The 22762-nt window shown below is 45.6% G+C and overlaps 1 protein-coding gene across 3 annotated transcripts in view; it reads left to right on the forward strand.

The window, feature by feature from the left end:
* Positions 1–22517, forward strand: part of LOC124149341 (low-density lipoprotein receptor-related protein 2-like) — a 59710-nt gene extending 37193 nt beyond the window's left edge. For 2 of the 3 annotated variants that reach the window (XM_046520869.2, XM_046520870.2), the window contains 14 exons: positions 3282–3404; positions 5036–5155; positions 6091–6204; positions 6919–7038; positions 7234–7362; positions 7584–7744; positions 8562–8809; positions 10263–10463; positions 11199–11401; positions 11663–11785; positions 12709–12808; positions 18970–19140; positions 19783–19912; positions 21790–22517. In XM_046520869.2, coding sequence (XP_046376825.2) covers positions 3282–3404; positions 5036–5155; positions 6091–6204; positions 6919–7038; positions 7234–7362; positions 7584–7744; positions 8562–8809; positions 10263–10463; positions 11199–11401; positions 11663–11785; positions 12709–12808; positions 18970–19140; positions 19783–19912; positions 21790–21930 — 2084 coding nt within the window. In that variant the 3' untranslated portion in view covers positions 21931–22517. Of the gene's footprint in view, positions 1–3281; positions 3405–5035; positions 5156–6090; positions 6205–6918; positions 7039–7233; positions 7363–7583; positions 7745–8561; positions 8810–10262; positions 10464–11198; positions 11402–11662; positions 11786–12708; positions 12809–18969; positions 19141–19782; positions 19913–21789 lie in introns of those variants that run through there. The other variant, XM_046520871.2, reaches the window with a different exon arrangement.
* Positions 22518–22762: the final 245 nt, after the last annotated feature.

Below are 22762 nucleotides of genomic sequence, written 5' to 3' on the forward strand. Positions count from 1 at the left end.
TCGATACACGCAATTGGGATACGATGACATACATCGACCGAGTCAGTGAGCCTGACCACCCGGGGATGGAACTGGTCACCTTACTTCGTACGGTGCGATCTTTCAGAACCACAGTTCGGACAGATCCTTCACCTTTCCGTCCCTCTCTTCGATAGTGACGTTCCAAGGATTGTCGAAGCCGCCGTCCCCTTTTATCACGGTATCTGGGGCATTGCAGGTGGGAGTCAGCTGCTACGCGATCACCTTGTAGCTTCACGTCATCATTCTTCAGGCTTATGAAGCCGCTGGACTGAACCCTCCTAGAGCCAGCAACCCACACGAGATCCGGGCGGTTGCCTCTACAATGGCGCTTCACAGCAGCTCCTCAATCCACGCCATTATGAAGGGCTGCTTCTGGCGCTCGGACACCGTCCTTGCCAGCCACGACCTGAGGGATGTTGCATTGGAAGACGTGGAAAGCATCCACAGCTTTGGATCTTTGGTGGTTGCCCAGCAGGTCACCACCCCAAGGCGCCTCTGAGTATTCCTCATACCGGAGTCAACCTTTCGAACTCTCTGGTGCCTGTCGCCCCAGACTAGAGTTTACATAGTGCACGCATTGGCTTGGTACGTCAGTTCTAGGTCTTTAAGGAGCGGTCGGGTAACCTAAAGCGTTCGCTCGTCACGCCGAAGACACGGGTTCAATTCCCGACATGGGTACAATGTGTGAAGCCCATTTCTGGTGACCCGTGATATTGCTGGAATATTGCTAAAAGCGACGTAAAACTAGACTCACGCTAGGTTTTTAACTTCACTTAAGCTATTTTACTGCCATGATACCTGGACTTCCGCATACGTCACTCTCTCGCAGCCAGCGATAGGAATGGCCACTCGATGTGCTGTTGCTGTTGCTGATTGGCTGGTGCCTGTGGCGAGTTTATTGTAGATCACATCTGAAGGTATGCCCACCTGCCGTACCGTTTGAAAAAGATGCATTGAGGAGTGATCCAGGATAAGTTAAATTAGTAAAAGCTTAATGTTTTACATGTGTGTACTTATCCTGCATTACTGCGTCTAAAAGCCCTTGCCTCCACACCCACGAAGTAACAGATGTTATGTTTGAAGCAGTAAGCGCTCTTATGTGACGTCATCGTTTCCGGGTCTCCTTTAGCTAAAGTTAACCGGTTTATATTTTGTAAGAATAAACTATTGCGCATTCAGCGATTATCTCCTTTAGCTATTGGCGTAGTATAGAGCTTTATCACGCGCTGGCATTGCAATGCCGAACATCGTATCTTTTTCAAGCTGTATCACTGAGTGAGTGATTATCTCCCTTACCCGAATAGCTCTATTGCGCACTACCTTTGCAATGTGTCGTATGCTATTCGGGCAGCCAGCGATAAAGGTTCCTTCGAGGAATTCAGGTCAAGCATGTAACACGCACTCAATCTTTCTCCCTTTACACTGCTGTTGCAACTTATTGTTCAACACGATTTAATACCAGGCTTCAAAAGACTGACTTTGTTCAATGAATAACAAATGTAAATAACGGGTTTGATATGAGAAATTTGAAATAAGTTGTCTTCCTCACATGTATGGTGCTTGCTGTGCACAGTTGCGCACCGTATTGTTTCAAGTACAGAACAGAGTACGGTTGCATGATATATTCACGATGTTTGGGTTGAACACAGTAACATTCATCTAAACATACTTCAAATCTAAACCGTAAGTAATCACAACACAAACCAAGTTATCCAAACGGAACCGTACACAAGAGTTATGAGTGAGTGAGTTGGGTTTGAGGCTACTTTGAATAGTATTCCACTTATATCACGGCGTATCAGCTTGACGAAGGAGGAGAGCCCGAAGTGATGCAGGTCTCAGACGTTCACCACTTTGGCGAACCCCACGAGTCACGGGTATTAAGTCTGAAAACATAATCGGGGCGAACCGGGATTCGAACACACTGTCATAGGTTTCTGGCGTGCCAAAGGGACACAACTCTGCATAGCGAATACAGCGCTTTATGCGATTGGGCCAACCGTGCCCCCGTACGCAACTGTTACAATCATGCTACAAAGATGTATTAGATGAGATATGCATTGCGTAACATTCCATGAAGAAACAGTGGCAATATTATTGTATCACAAACTTCAAAATATATTCACAATAAGTGCAAAACACACAGGTGCATTCAAAATACAAGGGAGGTATATTATAACAATTTTATTTTAGAACAGGTGTATTATAATGGTTTGGAAACACTATGAGAATAGAGCAAAACTATGGTTATGTTGAACACAGAAGGAATTTGTTTGTGGTTGTAAATATAACCGATCTTGGAAATCGTTTCTGGATAACTGTTGGTAAAAGTAGTAAGAAATGTTCCTTTTAACAGAGAGAACCATGATTGGGGATTATTTATGATTCTCTTTCTTGGTTGTATTTTATACGGTGCATAATGTTGCTCTCTTCTGAGACATCACATGTTTCACAGAAACGTTCCAGTGGGGTTTGTGTTTTTGTATATCTACCAGTTTCAATTTTTAGTTTGTGATTACTTGAACGAGGTTTTGAGAAATGTGGCCTATGAGCATTGTTTTTAAAATATGAAAGATAATTCTCAATATGTATAGATGACTTGACCAACCTGTAAGTGTATTTGCTGTTGGATAAATGGAAATCCCTCAATGATGCGTGAACATACTTTTACATTTGGAGTTTATGAAGTTTATTTACAGTGGATTCATTACATTTTCTGTGTTAACTATTTCAAAAGTTTATTTTATTTACCCAGTCAACATTTTGACCAGAAAAATTGATATTTGCTGCCAAAGCATGTGTAAGAATGACATTTCTTGTGTTATCTATGTAGGACTTGAAATCAATCCTTTATATATTACTGGTACTAATAGTGGGTATATACCAATTTCTGCCTGACAAGCCCAGTTATGTGTTTTCTTACCTTGGTTATCCTTGTGCTGGCCATTTAAAGACACTGTTTCTTTTATTGTGTTTTCCAAAGATAACTACATTAATAACAACCTATTTGTACTTTACACCAATCCTCTCCTCCCATAGCTTACACTTCCTTCCTCTGCATATAACATTATATGGCGGGGAACAATTGATGCTCTGCAGCAATCTTTCCTTATATGTTCTGTATTCCTTGTGGAGAGTGCCCAAAGGGAAAGAACTCGTGTTACAGTACTGTTTTTGTAGTGTAGAGCATCCAATTGTTATATAATCCTTGTGTAGATCGTTCTAAGGGAGATTTCATGTGTTCTATATTCCGTGTGTAGAGTGTCCTAAGGGAGACTACGCGTGTTCCATGTTTCTTGGAATCAACAAGTGTGTCCGAAAAGATGTTATGTGCAACGGGTACAGAGACTGTCCCCATGGAGACGACGAAACAAACTGTCAATGTGAGTACATATTAATTTTATGTCCTTTTGTCCCGACACCCAAAAACATGGTGGCTTAGGCTAATTTGAATACGTCGAACATGTTTTGTATAGAGATGAAATAATTGGGAAAGTGTTGCCAGAGACCACAATACTCCGAATGTATGAACACGTCAGTTCACTTTGCCTGGCTTTGCAAGGGTGTTTCAAAAATCATTTCTATTCTAGAACTCGGTGGGGTTTCTGGCTCAGAACTTGCCCCCAGTGAACTATGCATGTTGTAAATTGGATTGGGTGCTAGGGCTCTATGACCTGGTTCATTGGGCTCTGTAACCTTGCTGCTCTGACACGTGAAGATCCGGATTAGAATAGGTCTTCAGCAACCCATGCTTGACGTAAAAGGCGACTAACGGGATCTTGTAGTCAGGCTTGGTTGATCCATGTCGTCCTATCCGAATTGCGTGGATCGATGCTGTCATATAGCTGAAATATTGCCGAGTGCGGCGTTGAACAACAAACCTGGTTGATCGGGCCCTGTGACCTGGTTGATCACGTATCCCAAGGTGGGGGACGTTGGTCATACTATCCACCACTGGTTTGTCGGCCCAGGCTCGAACAGGCCGCTGTGATATAGCTGGAGTATGCCGACTGCTGGGCTAAAACGACAAATTGCCTTACACCACTTTTAAGCGAGCGTTACAATGTGCGACCTGGCTGACCTTGTGTGTCATCGTGTCCGATATGTGGATATTAAACTTTGGGAAATTCCACATCGGCAGCTATCAATCACTACTAGTTTGTTAGGAAGCGGTGGGGTAGCCAGTGCTTCAGCGCGTTGGCTCGTCACTCCGTAGACCTGGGTTCGATCTCCACATAACTACAACGTATTGTCAGCGCGTATTTTGACAGAGAATTAGCTCTTGGGGGAATCAAGGACAAAATCGACATCACTGTTCCGGAACACTTTATGCACAACATGTAAACAATAAACAACAATTGCACATTGAGCGGAATACATGCTCTGACAACACAAACACAGCGATGAGCGGACCTTCCAGCTCAGGCATACATGAGGTGAGCGGACATCCTGCTCGAGGTTGTCCTTACACCAACGCTCGGAATACCAAGCTTCACTAACACCCTAGTGACAGTGTAATGGTAGCACATATATAGTAATGAACAACAATGGAAAGACAATGACGTTGCTCTGGACATGGGACTTCTGGGGGTGATGAACCGACACAACTCAGGGGATGAACAGTTAAGGCAATAACGGTCATACTATAAATAACAGTAATTAACGGGAATTGATATAGTAGCCCAGGTTGGCTGACAGTCACTATACAATGAAATGGTGGTGAGGATTAACAACGGGGATTAGCGCCTAATACATAATGACAATTAAGTTATGGAGACATGCACATGTCATGGCTACAGGGTAGTTAGCCTTTTAAATCAAATGTTTTCAGACAATGATTGTCGTAAATCCGTCGCTATGACAGGATCAAGCCACTTTCCCTGTGCCATGATATACTGATAGCGGCGGAGAACCCACACAGATGTGATCCTCTTGGATGTGGCATCAACTTACTGAGTTATAAGTAAACAGTGTGTTGTAGAGTAAACTCACTATATTAACCTTTCTGTCGTAGTGGAGTGTGGCGAAAATGAGTTCAAGTGTCGGACCGGAGATCACTGCATCGCTAAGTCCTTGGTGTGTGACGTGGGCTTTGACTGCCCAGATGGCTCCGACGAGGACTGGGAAAACTGCGGTAAAATTTAATAAAACGCATTACGTCACATCATCCTTTGGAGTGGATTGTTGTATATGAGTTCACTAAGGTGTTAAACCCCACTCTCTCACTCAGAAATAGGTTAAAGCTTTCGCTCGTCACGCCGAAGACCCGGGTTCGATTCCCGACATGGGTACAATGTGTGAAGCCCATTTCTGGTGTCCCCCGCCGTGATATTGCTGGAATATTGCTAAAAGCGGCGTAAAACCATACTCACTCACTCACTCAGAAATAGGTGCAGAATGCTCATTGTTGCTCAGTATTCTCTCTATCCTACTTTGATGTCGATAGATGCTGAAGAGCGGACACTTGAATATCCCTGTTCGAATTCCTACATCCTTAATGTTCCTCGCCTCTATGGCGTAAAACAAGATGCTTTACATTCCACCTCACGTGTTGTCCGTGTATGACTGGTGACCAGCTCCGTGTGTTGCCTGTTGAAATCCGGACGAAAGGATCGAGTGTCACAATGTTCGACCTGGTTGTCATTGTACCCCGACATGTGGATATTTACTTATGATATCAACCACAGGTTGGACTGTCCCATTTTCGGATCTTTACAGACGACAGTGATATAACTAAAAGTCTTGATAATTGGTCAACCTTTCACATGACCCGTGTGGATCCGGTGAGAATAGGTCTTCAGCAACCCATGCTTGCCGTAAAAGGCGACTATGTTTGTCGATGGTTGGTGCATGTTATGGTATTCCAATAGCGTAGCTCGATGCTCATTATATCAATCACTGGCTGGCTGGTTCAAATTCGATTATTTACAGATCGCCGTCGTATAGCGGCAATATTGCAAAGTGCAGCTGCACGCACGCACGCACGCACGACGTTTGAAATAGAGATATAACTTATGTTTTCGTATATGTTGCAAAGATGAATGTTCTGATTATTCCACCTCTTGCCAGGCGCGTGTCCCGCGGGTACATTCCAGTGCCTGAGTGGCCAGTGTATTGAGGGGAAGCTCCAGTGTGACCTCAAGCCTGACTGTCCGGACGGATCTGATGAGACGGAACTGTGTGGTGCGTAGAGTTCTCGCTTTACACGTTTGGGACGTTTGGGGTTAGCGTCCTCTGGTCACACCGAGGTACCATGCTCAATTCTTCACATGAGTAGACTATGTGATGCCCATTTCGTTTTTCCCCTGCCGTGATATTGCCGGAATTTTGCTGAAAGTCATAAAACCATACTCTCCCTTTCCACATTTTGACCTTCCCACGGTTGACAATATGTTGACTGCACATTTAAATATATTTAACTTACTGAAGGTCCGGGTTAGAATTAAAAAAATTGATTTCAGGAACCAACGTTACTCACTGGAAGCGAGACAGGATCGGGTGCTCAGACTCGCTGGCTTAGTTAATGGGTGTTATCGTTTCTCAAATGCCTAGATCGATGACTATGGCAATCACTGGATTGTCTGGTCCATACTCGATTATTTACAAATCGACGTCGTATAGCTGGAATATTGCCTTACCTTATTCATTAAATTACGATCTGAAATATTTTGAACCATGTAGATTGTCGTGTAATAGAATCCTTATATTTGACAGAATGTGCGAACATAGCCCACGTTGCATGATTTCCTTACAAGACCGACCTGAACTGTATGCGCATGGTCATACGTGACGTTAAACCCGGTATCCCCTCACCTTAGCTCGGCCAGCATTAAACCATAGTTATTCTGAGTCATATAAAGGGCAAATGAATCTACTTGTTTTCGATTTTTCTTTAAGGTAAATCCTGCAAGTTTGCAAACCTTGGCTGTAGTCATAACTGCACGATAACCAACGGAGGTGCACGGTGTATTTGTCGCCATGGCTACGATTTGGGAGAAGATTTAAGAAGCTGTTTGGGTGAGATATTTCAAAGACATAATTGCTTATATAGGTCTAGCAGTTATACATTGGTCATCATTGTTATATTCTTTACAGACTTAAATTTCATTTAATTCGTTTGGAAATCGAAACTTGTTTTTTTCTGCTTCGTCATTGCCATGCCCTTAGAAAGTCTGAAACGACGTCTTTTTAGCTCGTATAGTTTATTGTCAGATATCAACGAGTGTGAACACATGAATGGGACATGCGGGCAAATATGTGAGAATCTCAAGGGAGGTTACTCTTGTCACTGCACGGAAGGCTACAGCCTCGCGATTGATGGCCACACGTGTAAAGCACTGGGTGAGTCTGTAACGTTTAATTGATTTCGTTCAAGAACTTGTGGACACATTGAGGGAATACATATTGATATTGCATGCTGCTTTATGTACTTTTAGTTATCTACAAATACATATGTTAACCTGTTTTCTGTAGTTGCCAGTTTCAGTTCAGTTTCGGAAGACATACAGCATTTCTTGCCAAACACATCCCCTGATGAAATGCCTCGTGTTTCTCTCCTATAGGTGAGCGTCCGTACCTTCTGATTGCTCACCTTCACGGCATCAGCAAGATCAACCTCAACACCAAATCTAACGACTACACCATCGAGACGTCACCACCGCCGATGTTCATTGATGTACTCACACAGCCAGAAAGGAGACATATTTTCTGGTCAACTGAAGAGGTAGGAGGGCGTTTACACAGTCATATCTTATGTGAATTCTGCACAAAGTTTTACTTGCCAAAATACTGCTAATTGCTCTAATCATTCCATGACACATGGATGTCCTCGTTGTTTCCAAGGCTGCGTCTCGCCCCGTATCTCACAGGTCGTTGGTTCGAATCCCAGATTGGCAGGGACAAAGACCCTTGGTTTGCCAGCACCAAACGTGGTGTCACCTAAATGTTAAACGTCTACGATCTGTTTACTTTGGGGATTTATTCCACATTACAGGATCCGCTGATCGTGGGTTCGAATCCATGATAGCCCCCGAGTATGACCCTTGCTTTGTCAGAACCATATCTTTCTCTCGTGGGTTCACCAAAGGAAGCGGCAACTATCGGATCGGATGGTCAGGCTCGCTGACTTGGTTGATGCATGTTATCGTATCCAAATTACGTGGATCGATGCTCATGATGTCAATCAATGGATTGCTCGATTATTCACAGACTGCCGTCATATAGCTGGAATATTGCTGAATGGGGTGTTAAACAACAAACAAACAAACAAAATCCAAAGGAAGATGCATTGCTCTTCATTGGTTCAAATGTACAACTTTCAAAGCTGCATCTCAAAGCAACTCAGAGGCGGTCGGGTAGCATTGTTGTTAAAGCGTTCGCCCGTCACACCGAAGGCACGGGTTCGATTCCCAACATGGTTACAATGTGTGGAGCCCATTTCTGGTGTCCCCCGCCGTGATATTGCTGGAATATTGCTAAAACGGCGTAAAACCTTACTCACTCACTCACTCAAAGCAACTCATCTCATTAACTCTCTTCAGGTCGTTAATGGTCGTAATATCTCCGTCATCAAAATGTACGCGGCGGCGCATACAACAAAAGTTCGCACCTCGGGGAAGATGACAGGTATGGCTGTTGATTGGCTGGCCAGGAACCTGTACTACACCCAGAACTTAAATGACAAAGGGTTAATCACCGTCTGTAGCATAGACAGGAGGGGAGTGTGCATAACTCTTCTGAAAAGGAGGAGAACAATACCATCCTCCATTACTCTGCATCCGCCCGAAGGGTAGGTGATTGCTGCCTTTTGAATAATGTTTTGTTTGTTTCTGTGTACTGTATTGGTGGTGTTAATAAAATGAATACTGGGGTGGGTGGCTGTGTTTAATACAATATTATATAATATTAAATACCGTTTGATAACATTTATGTTCGAGTTAAAGTGTCCAAAGCTATTTGAAATTGCTTTCTCACTCGCCACATCCAGCACTGAGAGCAGAGGGTGCCAACCTCCTTTTGTTAGTCAGGGTGCTGGGCGCTGTTAAGTTGTTTTCCAAAAGCCTCAACTTGTTTGGTGGTTTACGAATGACTAACCTTGTTTGGTGGTTTACGGATGACTAACCTTGTTTATCGGTTTACGGATGCCTAACCTTGTTTAGTGATTTACGGATGCCTAACCTTGTTTAGTGGTTTACGGATGCCTAACCTTATTTAGTGGTTTACGAATGCCTAACCTTGTTTAGTGGTTTACGGATGCCTAACCTTGTTTAGTGGTTTGCGGATGACAAACCTTGTTTAGTGGTGTTCTGGATGCCGCACCTTCTCCCTTTCCTTATTCATAAGATATCTCTGCCAAAACCAGTGTCGGGTTGTAGGATTACGACTGTTGCATGGACATGTGTTTGTGAGCCACTGTCATAAAGCGATGATACCAGTTGTTGGCGATATAATGAGTATATCGGTCACAAACCCGTCACAAATACATGCTTTGGCAAGTCAACCGTTCACCAGAAAAAGGGACCATTGGTACAAGTCATATTTGGAAATGTCCTACACATGCTTACCATACAAATAATAAATGCTAAATAACCCTTATGAGTTTTATTCATGTTCTTGTCAATATGTCTTACGTCCAACTTCGGGATTTGCATCAGGAAGTACTACTGCTTCTGGTAGGCCAGACCGCCTCCGTGGTCTAGTGGTAGAGCGTCCGCACGGAGAGAGGAAGGTCCGGGGTTCGATCCCCGGCCGCGTCATACCAAAAGACGTTAAAAGATGGTACTTGTTGTTACCCTGTCTGGCGCTCGGCATTAAGGGGCTAAAACAAGGACTGGTCGGCTCGGAGTCAGTATACTGTGTCTGAGTGGGGTATTCATGTTAAACTGCGGCATGGTATCTCAGTGGGCTAGCACTATAAATCGGCATCAGTCCGTTCTAGCACACACACACACACACACACACACACACACACACACACACACACACACACACACACACACACACACACACACGTGCATGCATGTCTCTATATAAGTGCAATAATCTTGGACGCGACGTTAAACCCAATTTCACCTCACCTCTGGTAGGCCAGGACATGACCTTTTCACGAACACCTGGTGTCATCACCGATTTTCAGCGATCCTTCTTATTACTTTCACTGCTATTTTACCTTTTGGGCCCAATGGAGTCTCTGAGATTATATAGTCGAGACTGCTTATATTCTGGCGCTATATTTACTTCAGACTCATGTTTTGGCTGGCGGACACAGAGGGGCGGATGACAATCGCCCGCGGCTTCATGGACGGGACTCACCAGGTGGACATCGTGAGGTCACGCTTGCAGCGCCCAGTCGCTCTCAATTTGGACTCCGTCACAAACAGGCTTTACTGGGCCGACGTGGGACTGAGTTCAATCAGTACTTGTACCTTTGCAGGAAAGGAACAGTAAGGCCTTTGATCATTGTATATGTTTTGTTATCGTACCTTACACATGCATGTCGGATTCTTATTGGCTAAGACCCATTCTATTATTTTCAATGTCCCCGCATACATTTCTTGTGTTCCCAGTTCGAATTGCCAAACTGTTGGCATTACAATTGCAACATTCAAATCGCAAGTTTGTAACTCAAATGATTGATGTAGATGCCGTTCTCTGGATATTCGCGATTTTTTTCCGATTGAAGTAGATCTTGGTAGCAACTGGTTTTCTGTCGTCTGCCTAACTGTGGTATCCTTACTGATTCGGACACCAAAGCATGCATACATAAGACATACATTTAATATAACTGGGCAAGATAATTACGATAAAATAAACTAACATAGAGGGTACATAACCCATGTTCCCCTCGAGACGGATGGCCTCCATATAATGTCTATCTCGCACCCACCATACCCGTGCTCGTGGGTTTCACCAAAGCGGTAAACGTCTGAGACCTTCATCACTTCGGGTTTTTCTCCCGCATTAAGCTGACACGCCGCGTTATAACTTAAATAATGTTAAAAGCGGCGTTAAACCCAACTTGCTCACTCACTCCCTAACCTGTGGAATGGGGATACGTGGTCAGTGTTAACGGACAAAGGCTATCCAATACAGTAGTAAAGGGCCGAGTGTGAACATTAGAAATGGTGAATGTAGTTACAACAGGCCTAGATGATTTCTTTTCTCTCTCCATTTTTCAGTGCTCCTGTGCTGGAGAGATTGTCCTCCAACCCGTTTTCACTGGACTTCTTTGAGAACAGTTTGTTCCTGAGCGAACCTTATTATGTGGTTCAGTATGCGAGATTCAAGGAGACAAGCCACAAGAAAAGGATAGCGCTGCAGGAGCTGCTGCAACCACGAGGGGTCAAGGTCGTCCACCCTGTCCGACAGGTCGTAACTGATGGTAAGCTCTTCAGGTCCAGAGGTGCGGATGAGATCTTTCAGCCCTGTGAGGGGGTGTTATGAACGAGCACGTGGGGTGGTGTGTCGTTGGACATATGGGAAGGAGTGTGGAGAGGTGAGGGGGTGTGGCCGGAAGGTGAGAGGGTGTGGCTCGGCATTAAGGGGCTTAAGGACTGGTCGGCTCGGAGTCACCTTTTAAGTACATTGAGATATTGCAGTTTTTTCTTGTTGATGAGATGAAATATCCATTGCATAACTTCAGGCAAGGGCAACCCGTGCCAGGCGACGAAGTGCAAGCAACTGTGTATCCTGGTGCCAGGCCGCAAGACGCGGTGTATGTGTCGGGACGGCATGAAGTACTCCACCATCGACAAGAAGTGCCACAGTACGTACAACTCACTGATCTGTTCACAATGCAATCATACACAACTCGAGTACTTCCATATCGGTCAAAACAAGCCAAACACGTAGTAGGGCTGCATTGTCTAGCGTGGCGGTATTGCACCACTGTAAGAACTTTCCTTCGCTTCTTAAATAGTTTTCATAGCGACCGATTTGGGCAAACCTTTGTCTGAATGAACAAACGCTAATAATTATTCTGTAGCTATTACATGGTTATGCGTATAATCTTGCTTGCCATTACTTATAAAATGGACCCGTGAAAATCTGGGTTAGAATATTGGTCTTCAGTATCCAATGCTTGCCATAAAAGGCAATACTGCGACTGACCGGATTGGGTGGTTAGACTTGGTTGATGCATGTCATCGTATTCCAATTACGTACTTCAAATGTCAGCCATCCTGAACGAGCTGTGCAATTTCATAACTCATTGTTTATGACTTATTCCATGTCAGATGGATATATAAGCCTTTGGTTTTTTAGCCTTGGTCCAGAGATGAATACAAGAAAGGTCTCACTCTCAGCCTAGCTAGGGTTAGGCGCTCCAGGGCAACAACACCATAACTAGTCTATCACTCTGCAGATCTGGCACTTCGTGGTTCTTGTATATATATCTAACTGTTTACACCAAACAAGTATGTAGACCAGGGTGCCGTTGTTCAAAGCGATCTTAGTGCTGCGGGGATCGTAACTCCCATGCCTTAACATAGACTTACGACAGTCGTAGCGCTAAGGCTGTTTTGTACAATGGCACCCAGGTACCGACACCAACGTACTCCAGAACCGTACACGACCCTTTGCATATAGGAATATGGAACTAATGATTAATCAACGTAACAGTAACGCCTTGTTGGGAAATATACAGATACCAAACAGTGATTTCCAAATGTCCTTTTACTTTCTGCCCAGACATATCCGTGCCAGACTTGCAGAACGAGGTGATGAGAGGGATGGAGTGTTTGAATGGTGGAATCCAGAAGAAAAACGCGACCCACGGTTCATACTGCAGGTTTGTGATCTGCAAACAACCAAGACATGAGTATATAGAAAAATAATGTCAGGCTGAATCTAGAGAAGAGATACTCCACTTTTGATAGGGATTTTTGTATATTACCATGATGCGCAATACTGATTGTCATATGTCAAGTGTGTATTTAAATAGTGACATATCTGAGTATCCCTTTCGTAAGTTGAACACACACACACACACACACACACACACACACACACACACACACACACACACACACACACACACACACACACACACACACATATATATATATGGAGGTAAGCTAACTGCATATTTGTATGAGGCTCCACCCAAACAGTCTTCTTCACAATGTCGACTCAGGTATGCTGGGTCATTTAAGGGTTTGTCCTAATGTCTTTAGCATGTATTGAGTTTAAGTTTGATATAACCGTTCTTCAAATCGAGCATGAAATAACTTCACCGTGTGTGATTCTGGGTCATGGTATGTGCATGCCTCTCCTGATAAAGCTGTTTATTTCAATTTGCTTGATGTGGCGTAACAAAGATCATCTCGCCCAGGGGTATATATACAAGAGCATTAATTAAGCACAACCTGATTCAAAACCCAGTTACGAAAATAAATGACAAACAATGGAACCCTAACGTGTCAGCATGTTGTATAAATGTACTGCACGTGCATCACACATTAATTAAATGAACTGACCCAGGCTCTGCACCGGGGGGCGGTCGGGTAGCCTAGTGGTTAAAGCGTTCGCTCGTCACGCCGAAGACCCGGGTTCGATTCCCGACATGGGTACAATGTGTGAAGCCCATTTCTGGTGTCCCCCGCCGTGATATTGCTGGAATATTGCTAAAAGCGGCGTAAACCCACTCACTCACTCACTCTGCACCGGATATGGCAGAGGACGCCAATGTTGAAAATCAGACATCTGATTAGCTGCATGAGACGCCTCGCCAATGCCATCAATAACAGGGTTGGATACACCATGTACTGATTGCAGAGTCAGTGGTGATACCTGGGTTGACAATCATCGTTTTTCACTGTATAATGTGACAGTCCGATTCGTAGTGTGGACTGGGCGCTGATACTTGTTGTTGAAATGCGCGGTTTTAAACTTCTTCGCATAGCTCTAATCAATCAGTATCTATTGCTGGCTTTATTATGTGTGTGATGGCAGTGTCATGAGTTCTGTTTGTTTTCTATTCTGTTGTGTTTCCAACAATGAATCCGGGGCACGAGCGGCCCAGTCGTTTAAGGCGCCGCGATTCGCTATGCAGAGTTGCGTCCCTTGGGCACGCCAGAAACCTATGATTGTGGGTTCGAATCCCGGTTCGCCCCGATTCTGTTTCTTGGTTTGTCAGCACCATACCCATTCTCGTGGGTTTCACCAAAGTGGTAAACGTCTGAGACCTGCATCACTTCAGGCTTTCCTCCCACATTAGGTTGACACGCCGTGATATAACTAATACTGTTAAAAGCGGCGTTAAACCCAACTCACTCACTCCAACATTGAATCACAACACTTTGTTTAATGTAGGACATGTCTGAACAAGTGGTTAATGCTTAGTTTCTGGTCATGTGTATAGATAGAACTGAGATCTGTCAAGCTGGATAATCGAGGTAGTACGCTCTCATCTTCAAGTGATATAACTGTTAACATCACATGACCTCTGTGTACAATTTTGGTGATGTGGCTGGTTGCGTGTCATCGTGCCCAGTCGAGAAGGGACGTGCTCATAATATTGACCACTGGTTTGTCTGGTCCAGATTCGATTATTTACAGGCCGTCGTGAATATTCTGAAATAATTCCAGAGTGTGATGTGAAACAACATTCACTCCATTTGGGATAAGATTGAGATGACTCTGTTCTGTGCTTCATCATCCCAAACTTCTCCCCTCACTGCCTCTGTTCTGTTCTTCATCATCCCAAACGTCTCCCCTCACTGCCTCTGTTCTGTTCTTCATCATCCCAAACGTCTCCCCTCACTGCCTCTGTTCTGTGCGTCATCATCCCAAACGTCTCCCCTCACTGCCTGTGTTCTGTGCTTCATCTGGGTACAATGTGTGAAGCCCATTTCTGGTGTCCCCCGCCGTGATATTGCTGGAATATTGCTAAAGGCGGCGTAAAACCAAACTCACTCACTGTGCTTCATCATCACAAACGTCTCCGCTCACTGCCTCTGTTTTGTGCTTCATCATCCCAAACGTCTCCCCTCAATGCCTCTGTTCTGTGCTTCATCATCCCAAACGTCTCCCCTCACTGCCTGTGTTCTGTGCTTCATCTGGGTACAATGTGTGAAGCCCATTTCTGGTGTCCCCCGCCGTGATATTGCTGGAATATTGCTAAAGGCGGCGTAAAACCAAACTCACTCACTGTGCTTCATCATCACAAACGTCTCCGCTCACTGCCTCTGTTTTGTGCTTCATCATCCCAAACGTCTCCCCTCACTGCCTCTGTTCTGTGCTTCATCATCCCAAACGTCTCCCCTCACTGCCTCTGTTCTGTGCTTCATCATCCCAAACGTCTCCCCTCACTGCCTCTGTTCTGTGCTTCATCATCCCAAACGTCTCCCCTCACTGCCTCTGTTTAGTGCTTCATCATCCCAAACGTCTCCCCTCACTGCCTCTGTTCTGTGCTTCATCATCCCAAACGTCTCCCCTCACTGCCTCTGTTCTGTGCTTCATCATCCAAAACGTCTCCCCTCACTGCCTCTGTTCTGTGCTTCATCATCCCAAACGTCTCCCCTCACTGCCTCTGTTCTGTGCTTCATCATCCCAAACGTCTCCGCTCACTGCCTCTGTTCTGTGCTTCATCATCCCAAACGTCTCCCCTCACTGCCTCTGTTTAGTGCTTCATCATCCCAAACGTCTCCCCTCACTGCCTCTGTTCTGTGCTTCATCATCCCAAACGTCTCCCCTCACTGCCTCTGTTTAGTGCTTCATCATCCCAAACGTCTCCCCTCACTGCCTCTGTTCTGTGCTTCATCATCCCAAACGTCTCCCCTCACTGCCTCTGTTCTGTGCTTCATCATCCCAAACGTCTCCCCTCACTGCCTCTGTTTAGTGCTTCATCATCCCAAACGTCTCCCCTCACTGCCTCTGTTCTGTGCTTCATCATCCCAAACGTCTCCCCTCACTGCCTCTGTTCTGTTCTGTTCTTCATCATCCCAAACGTCTCCCCTCACTGCCTCTGTTCTGTGCTTCATCATCCCAAACGTCTCCCCTCACTGCCTCTGTTCTGTTCTGTTCTTCATCATCCCAAACGTCTCCCCTCACTGCCTGTGTTCTGTGCTTCATCATCCCAAACGTCTCCCCTCACTGCCTCTGTTTAGTGCTTCATCATCCCAAACGTCTCCCCTCACTGCCTCTGTTCTGTGCTTCATCATCCCAAACGTCTCCCCTCACTGCCTCTGTTTAGTGCTTCATCATCCCAAACGTCTCCCCTCACTGCCTCTGTTCTGTGCTTCATCATCCCAAACGTCTCCCCTCACTGCCTCTGTTCTGTTCTGTTCTTCATCATCCCAAACGTCTCCCCTCACTGCCTCTGTTCTGTGCTTCATCATCCCAAACGTCTCCCCTCACTGCCTCTGTTCTGTTCTTCATCATCCCAAACGTCTCCCCTCACTGCCTGTGTTCTGTGCTTCATCATCCCAAACGTCTCCCCTCACTGCCTCTGTTTAGTGCTTCATCATCCCAAACGTCTCCCCTCACTGCCTCTGTTCTGTGCTTCATCATCCAAAACGTCTTCCCTCACTGCCTCTGTTTAGTGCTTCATCATCCCAAACGTCTCCCCTCACTGCCTCTGTTCTGTGCTTCATCATCCCAAACGTCTCCCCTCACTGCCTCTGTTCTGTTCTGTTCTTCATCATCCCAAACGTCTCCCCTCACTGCCTCTGTTCTGTGCTTCATCATCCCAAACGTCTCCCCTCACTGCCTGTGTTCTGTGCTTCGTCATCCCAAACGTCTCCCCTCACTGCCTCTGTTCTGTTCTGTTCTTCATCATCCCAAACGTCTCCCCTCACTGCCTCTGTTCTGTGCTTCATCATCCCAAACGTCTCCCCTCACTGCCTCTGTTCTGTGCTTCGTCATCCCAAACGTCTCCCCTCACTGCCTCTGTTCTGTTCTGTTCTTCATCATCCCAAACGTCTCCCCTCACTGCCTCTGTTCTGTGTTTCATCATCCCAAACGTCTCCCCTCACTGCCTCTGTTCTGTGCTTCATCATCCCAAACGTCTCCCCTCACTGCCTGTGTTCTGTTCTGTTCTTCATCATCCCAAACGTCTCCCCTCACTGCCTCTGTTCTGTGCTTCGTCATCCCAAACGTCTCCCCTCACTGCCTCTGTTCTGTTCTGTTCTTCATCATCCCAAACGTCTCCCCTCACTGCCTCTGTTCTGTGCTTCATCATCCCAAACGTCTCCCCTCACTGCCTCTGTTCTGTGCGTCATCATCCCAAACGTCTCCCCTCACTGCCTCTGTTCTGTGCTTCATCATCCCAAACGTCTCCCCTCACTGCCTCTGTTCTGTGCTTCATCATCCCAAACGTCTCCCCTCACTGCCTCTGTTTAGTGCTTCATCATCCCAAACGTCTCCCCTCACTGCCTCTGTTCTGTTCTTCATCATCCAAAACGTCTCCCCTCACTGCCTCTGTTCTGTGCTTCGTCATCCCAAACGTCTCCCCTCACTGCCTCTGTTCTGTGCTTCATCATCCCAAACGTCTCCCCTCACTGCCTCTGTTCTGTGCTTCATCATCCCAAACGTCTCCCCTCACTGCCTCTGTTCTGTTCTGTTCTTCATCATCCCAAACGTCTCCCCTCACTGCCTCTGTTCTGTTCTGTTCTTCATCATCCCAAACGTCTCCCCTCACTGCCTCTGTTCTGTGCTTCATCATCCCAAACGTCTCCCCTCACTGCCTCTGTTTAGTGCTTCATCATCCCAAACGTCTCCCCTCACTGCCTCTGTTCTGTTCTTCATCATCCCAAACGTCTCCCCTCACTGCCTCTGTTCTGTGCTTCGTCATCCCAAACGTCTCCCCTCACTGCCTCTGTTCTGTTCTGTTCTTCATCATCCCAAACGTCTCCCCTCACTGCCTCTGTTCTGTGCTTCATCATCCCAAACGTCTCCCCTCACTGCCTCTGTTCTGTTCTGTTCTTCATCATCCCAAACGTCTCCCCTCACTGCCTCTGTTCTGTTCTGTTCTTCATCATCCCAAACGTCTCCCCTCACTGCCTCTGTTCTGTGCTTCGTCATCCCAAACGTCTCCGCTCACTGCCTCTGTTCTGTTCTTCATCATCCCAAACGTCTCCCCTCACTGCCTCTGTTCTGTTCTGTTCTTCATCATCCCAAACGTCTCCCCTCACTGCCTCTGTTCTGTGCTTCGTCATCCCAAACGTCTCCCCTCACTGCCTCTGTTCTGTGCTTCGTCATCCCAAACGTCTCCGCTCACTGCCTCTGTTCTGTTCTTCATCATCCCAAACGTCTCCCCTCACTGCCTCTGTTCTGTTCTGTTCTTCATCATCCCAAACGTCTCCCCTCACTGCCTCTGTTCTGTGCTTCGTCATCCCAAACGTCTCCCCTCACTGCCTCTGTTCTGTGCTTCATCATCCCAAACGTCTCCCCTCACTGCCTCTGTTCTGTGCTTCGTCATCCCAAACGTCTCCGCTCACTGCCTCTGTTCTGTGCTTCATCATCCCAAACGTCTCCGCTCACTGCCTCTGTTTTGTGCTTCATCATCCCAAACGTCTCCCCTCACTGCCTGTGTTCTGTGCTTCATCATCCCAAACGTCTCCCCTCACTGCCTCTGTTTAGTGCTTCATCATCCCAAACGTCTCCCCTCACTGCCTCTGTTCTGTTCTGTTCTTCATCATCCCAAACGTCTCCCCTCACTGCCTCTGTTCTGTGCTTCATCATCCCAAACGTCTCCCCTCACTGCCTCTGTTCTGTGCTTCATCATCCCAAAGGTAGGCCGGTCGGGTAGCCTGGTGGTTAAAGCGTTCGCTCGTCACGCCGAAAACCCAGGTTCGATTTCTGACATGGGTACAATGTGTGAAGCCCATTTCTGGTGTCCCCCGCCAAGATATTGCTGGCATATTGCTAAAGGCGGCGTAAAACCATACTCACTCACTCACTCACTCATCCCAAACGTCTCCCATCACTGCCTCTGTTCTCTCGTGTTAGCTGCCCGCCGGGCTACGCTGGTTTCCGCTGTGAAGTCTCCATCACTGCACTGGAGAAGATGAAGGAGAAGGTTGAGGAAACGAGCAAGGCGTGGGTTGCAGGCGTGGTCTTGGCCATTCTTCTCTTCACGGCGTGTGCTGCTGGGGCTATCTATTTCCTCCGCTCCAAAAGGTAATGGCAGGAATCTGAAAGGGTTGTTGGAACATTACTGGTTGACATGGTATTGGCTTAATGTTAAAACATGACCATGGAATATGTCTGTTAATATTTAAATAATAATTGAACTATTTGCTGTATCAAGTACTAGTATTCGCACTTCTTACCTGTGGACAGGACATACTTATCGTTTCGCGAACACTGTCATCACTAATTTTTAGTGACCCATTCATATACTAATACCAATTCATATGACCAGTGACGATCCAGGGTAGGATAGGTCTTTAGCACCCCATGCTTGCCGTAAGAGGTGACTATGCTTGTCAGAGGCGACTAACGACATCGGGTGGTCAGGGTCGCTGACATGGTTGATGCATGTCATAAATCCCAATTGCGTGGATCGATGATCATATCAATCACTGGATTGTCTGGTCCAGACTCAATTATTTACAGACTGCCGTCATATAGCTGGAATATTGCTGAGTGCGGCGTTAAACAACAAACAAACAAATTCATGTAGTAAATTTCGCCGCTATTTTGCCTTTTTCGCCAACTGGAATCTGTTTCGGCTGATAATCGAGACTGGTTATTCTCTGGCGTTGACGTGTTAAATATAAGTTTCCTTCATGATATTCCTGTGATGTTTGACTTCGTCAGGAAAGGCATCGACTTGGTGAGCATCATCAAGTTCCGCAACCCAACATTCAGGAAATCAAAAGATGAAGAGTCTGAAGAATTAGTCACGGAGATAGCTTTTGGCAACCCTGGATTCCAAGATTTTGATGATGTAAGTAGTAATGAACCTTAGTCCAGAGCTCTGCCGTGGTATTGCAAGAGTATTGCTAAAAGCGGCGTTAAATCATACTCAATCACTCTGGAGAATCACGAGAACAAACTTGATACGCCTCCATATTATATTTCTTGATAAATGATCCCTGTCTGAATATATGCGATAATGATTATAGTTTTCCGCCAGAAACCTGAGATCGTTTCGGATAAGGCGGGGGGTACGGGTGGCCCAGTCGTCTAAGGCGCCGCTATTCGCTGTGCAGAGTTGCGTCCCTTGGGCACGCCAGAATCCTATGATTGTGGGTTCGAATCCCGGTTCGCCCCGATTATGTTTCTAGGTTTGTCAGCACCATACCCGTGCTCGTGGGTTTCACCGAAGTGGTAAACCTCTGAGACCTGAATCACTTCGGACTTTCTCCCACATTAAGCTGACACGCCGTGATATTACTTGAATAATGTTAAAGCGGCGTTAAACCCAACTCACTCACCGACTCGAATTTAGTGAAAAAAGGTACTGCATGTGTAGCTCAGTTGAGGTACTTGAGGCTGGTATCCAAAATATAACCAAGGGCGATGCTGGTTTGTGTTCTGTGTATTAAAGATTTTTGTGAGCTAGATATATTTAAGATCTGTTTTTATTCGTAACTGTTTAAAAGAAATACTGGGCACATCTCGTCCAAGGCGCTACAATTCGCTGTGCAGAAATATGTGATCGTGGGTGTTAATCCAATTTCGCCCTGGTTACCTGTCAGCACCAATATCCTCGTAGATGTCACCAAAGTTGTAAACGTCAGAGACCCGCATCAATTCGGGTCACACACACACACACACACACACACACACACACACACACACACACACACACACACATATAAAGCTGACACGCGTGATATAACTGGAATATTGTTCAAAGGGGCGTTAAACCAATCACTTAAAAGAAACAAGGGGGTTACTTCACAATTGAATTAAAGGCATACAGGGAATCACTGTGCGGTCCCAGTTTTGCATCAACATATCATTTATTGTCCTTTATGTTTCTGAATATTTAAACCACATAACGAGAACATGTTCATCTTTAAGAAAATATCAAAATCTGTGATACTATGCGCATGCGTGAGGACATGGATTTTGTAATAACAGCATTTACGAATTTCGCTCAATTTGTAAGGTGTGGAGACATACGCCACAGTATTTCTCATTGTGTTAATGTATAACGTCAAAATATTGACGTTTTAATTTGTCTGTCATTCCGACTTATTTTAAAAAACAAACACGACACCATATTCATATAAAATGTACCTGGAAAGTCTGCTGTGGTGGCCAGACTCGGTCATTTATTTGATTGCGTGTCACCGCCTCCGTGGTCTTGTGCTAGAGCGTCCGCCCGGAGAGCGGAAGGTCCGGGGTTCGATCCCCGGCCGCGTCATACCAAAAGACGTTAAAAGATGGTACTTGTTGTTACCCTGTCTGGCGCTCGGCATTAAGGGGCTAAAACAAGGACTGGTCGGCTCGGAGTCAGTATACTGTGTCTGAGTGGGATATTCATGTTAAACTGCGGCATGGTATCTCAGTGAGCTAGCACTATAAATCGGCATCAGTCCGGACTAGTACAAGCAGCCACACACACAAACACACACACGTGCATGTACGTCGCTATATAAGTGCAATAATCTTGGACGCGACGTTAAACCCCATTTCACCTCTCCTTGATTGCGTGTCATCGTATCACTACAAGGTGAGACATTACATTTGATATCAGTCTCTTGAAAGTCTCGTCCAAACACGGATTGTTTTCATGCCGCAGTCATATAGCTGGAATATTGCTGAGTGTGACGTTAAACAACAACCTTGATAAACAGTTTTGCTATTTTTCAGATCCCAGATCAAGACTGGTTGACTAAACTAGTTGCGTCAACGTCCCGAATGTCGGTCGACTCCGCGTTCGCAAGTCGCCAGGGCAGTTTTGTCTCCAGTGTAACTGGCCAAGATGGCTGTCACCTAAACAAGAACACATAAACCTCAAATGGGCTACACATGACTTACTTGAGACTGATTCATGTTCGAACCATATTTATCCATTGTGCCTGTTGGCTTTTGACCAAGCGTAAATGTGTAAAGAGTGGGGATTGGTCTTTAAAAATAAAACAATATATTTTCTGCTGGATATAACTTATTTCTAAAAGGCAAGTTTGTTGTCCTGCATGTGCTGAGAGATCTGTATGGATATTTGATATTTCCCACCCATTGTGAGTGTACACCTGAGTGATTGTATTCAGTCCCGAAATCACTGTTACCGCCCGTTTGATATTATCAGAATAGCCGTCTTCTGTCCATTGTTGGTATTTGTTGTGTGTGTTCACCTATGTTAGAGACACTTGTTTTCTTTGCGACAGTTTTATGGATGTTGACATCTTGAGTAATCTTACAAAGGTAGATAGGGGCACGGGCGGCCAGTCGTCTTAGGATCCGCAATTCGTTGTGGAGAGTTGCGTCCCTTGGGCACGTCAGAAACCTGAGGTCGAAGGTTCGAATCACGGTTCGCACCGATGATTTTTCTTGGTGTGTCAGCACCATACCAGTACGAGTTTGTGGATTTCACCGAAGTGGAAAACGTCTGAGACCTGCATCACTTCGGGCTTTCCTCCCAAATTAAGCTGACACGCCGTGATATAACTGGAATACTGTTTAAAGCGGCGTCATACTATACTCACTCACTCACACACCATAAACATAGAATTTGAGTAAGGGCAGGAAAGTTCATCGAAACATTTCGGATATGTTTTGTACTCAGAATGTCGAGAAACATGTATTTGTTGTTTTGGGGGTATTCAATGCCCAGGTGTTTTAA

The sequence above is a fragment of the Haliotis rufescens genome, unplaced genomic scaffold, assembly GCF_023055435.1.
Source record: "Haliotis rufescens isolate VD_foot unplaced genomic scaffold, xgHalRufe1.0.p SCAF_11, whole genome shotgun sequence".
Taxonomy (NCBI): domain Eukaryota; kingdom Metazoa; phylum Mollusca; class Gastropoda; order Lepetellida; family Haliotidae; genus Haliotis; species Haliotis rufescens.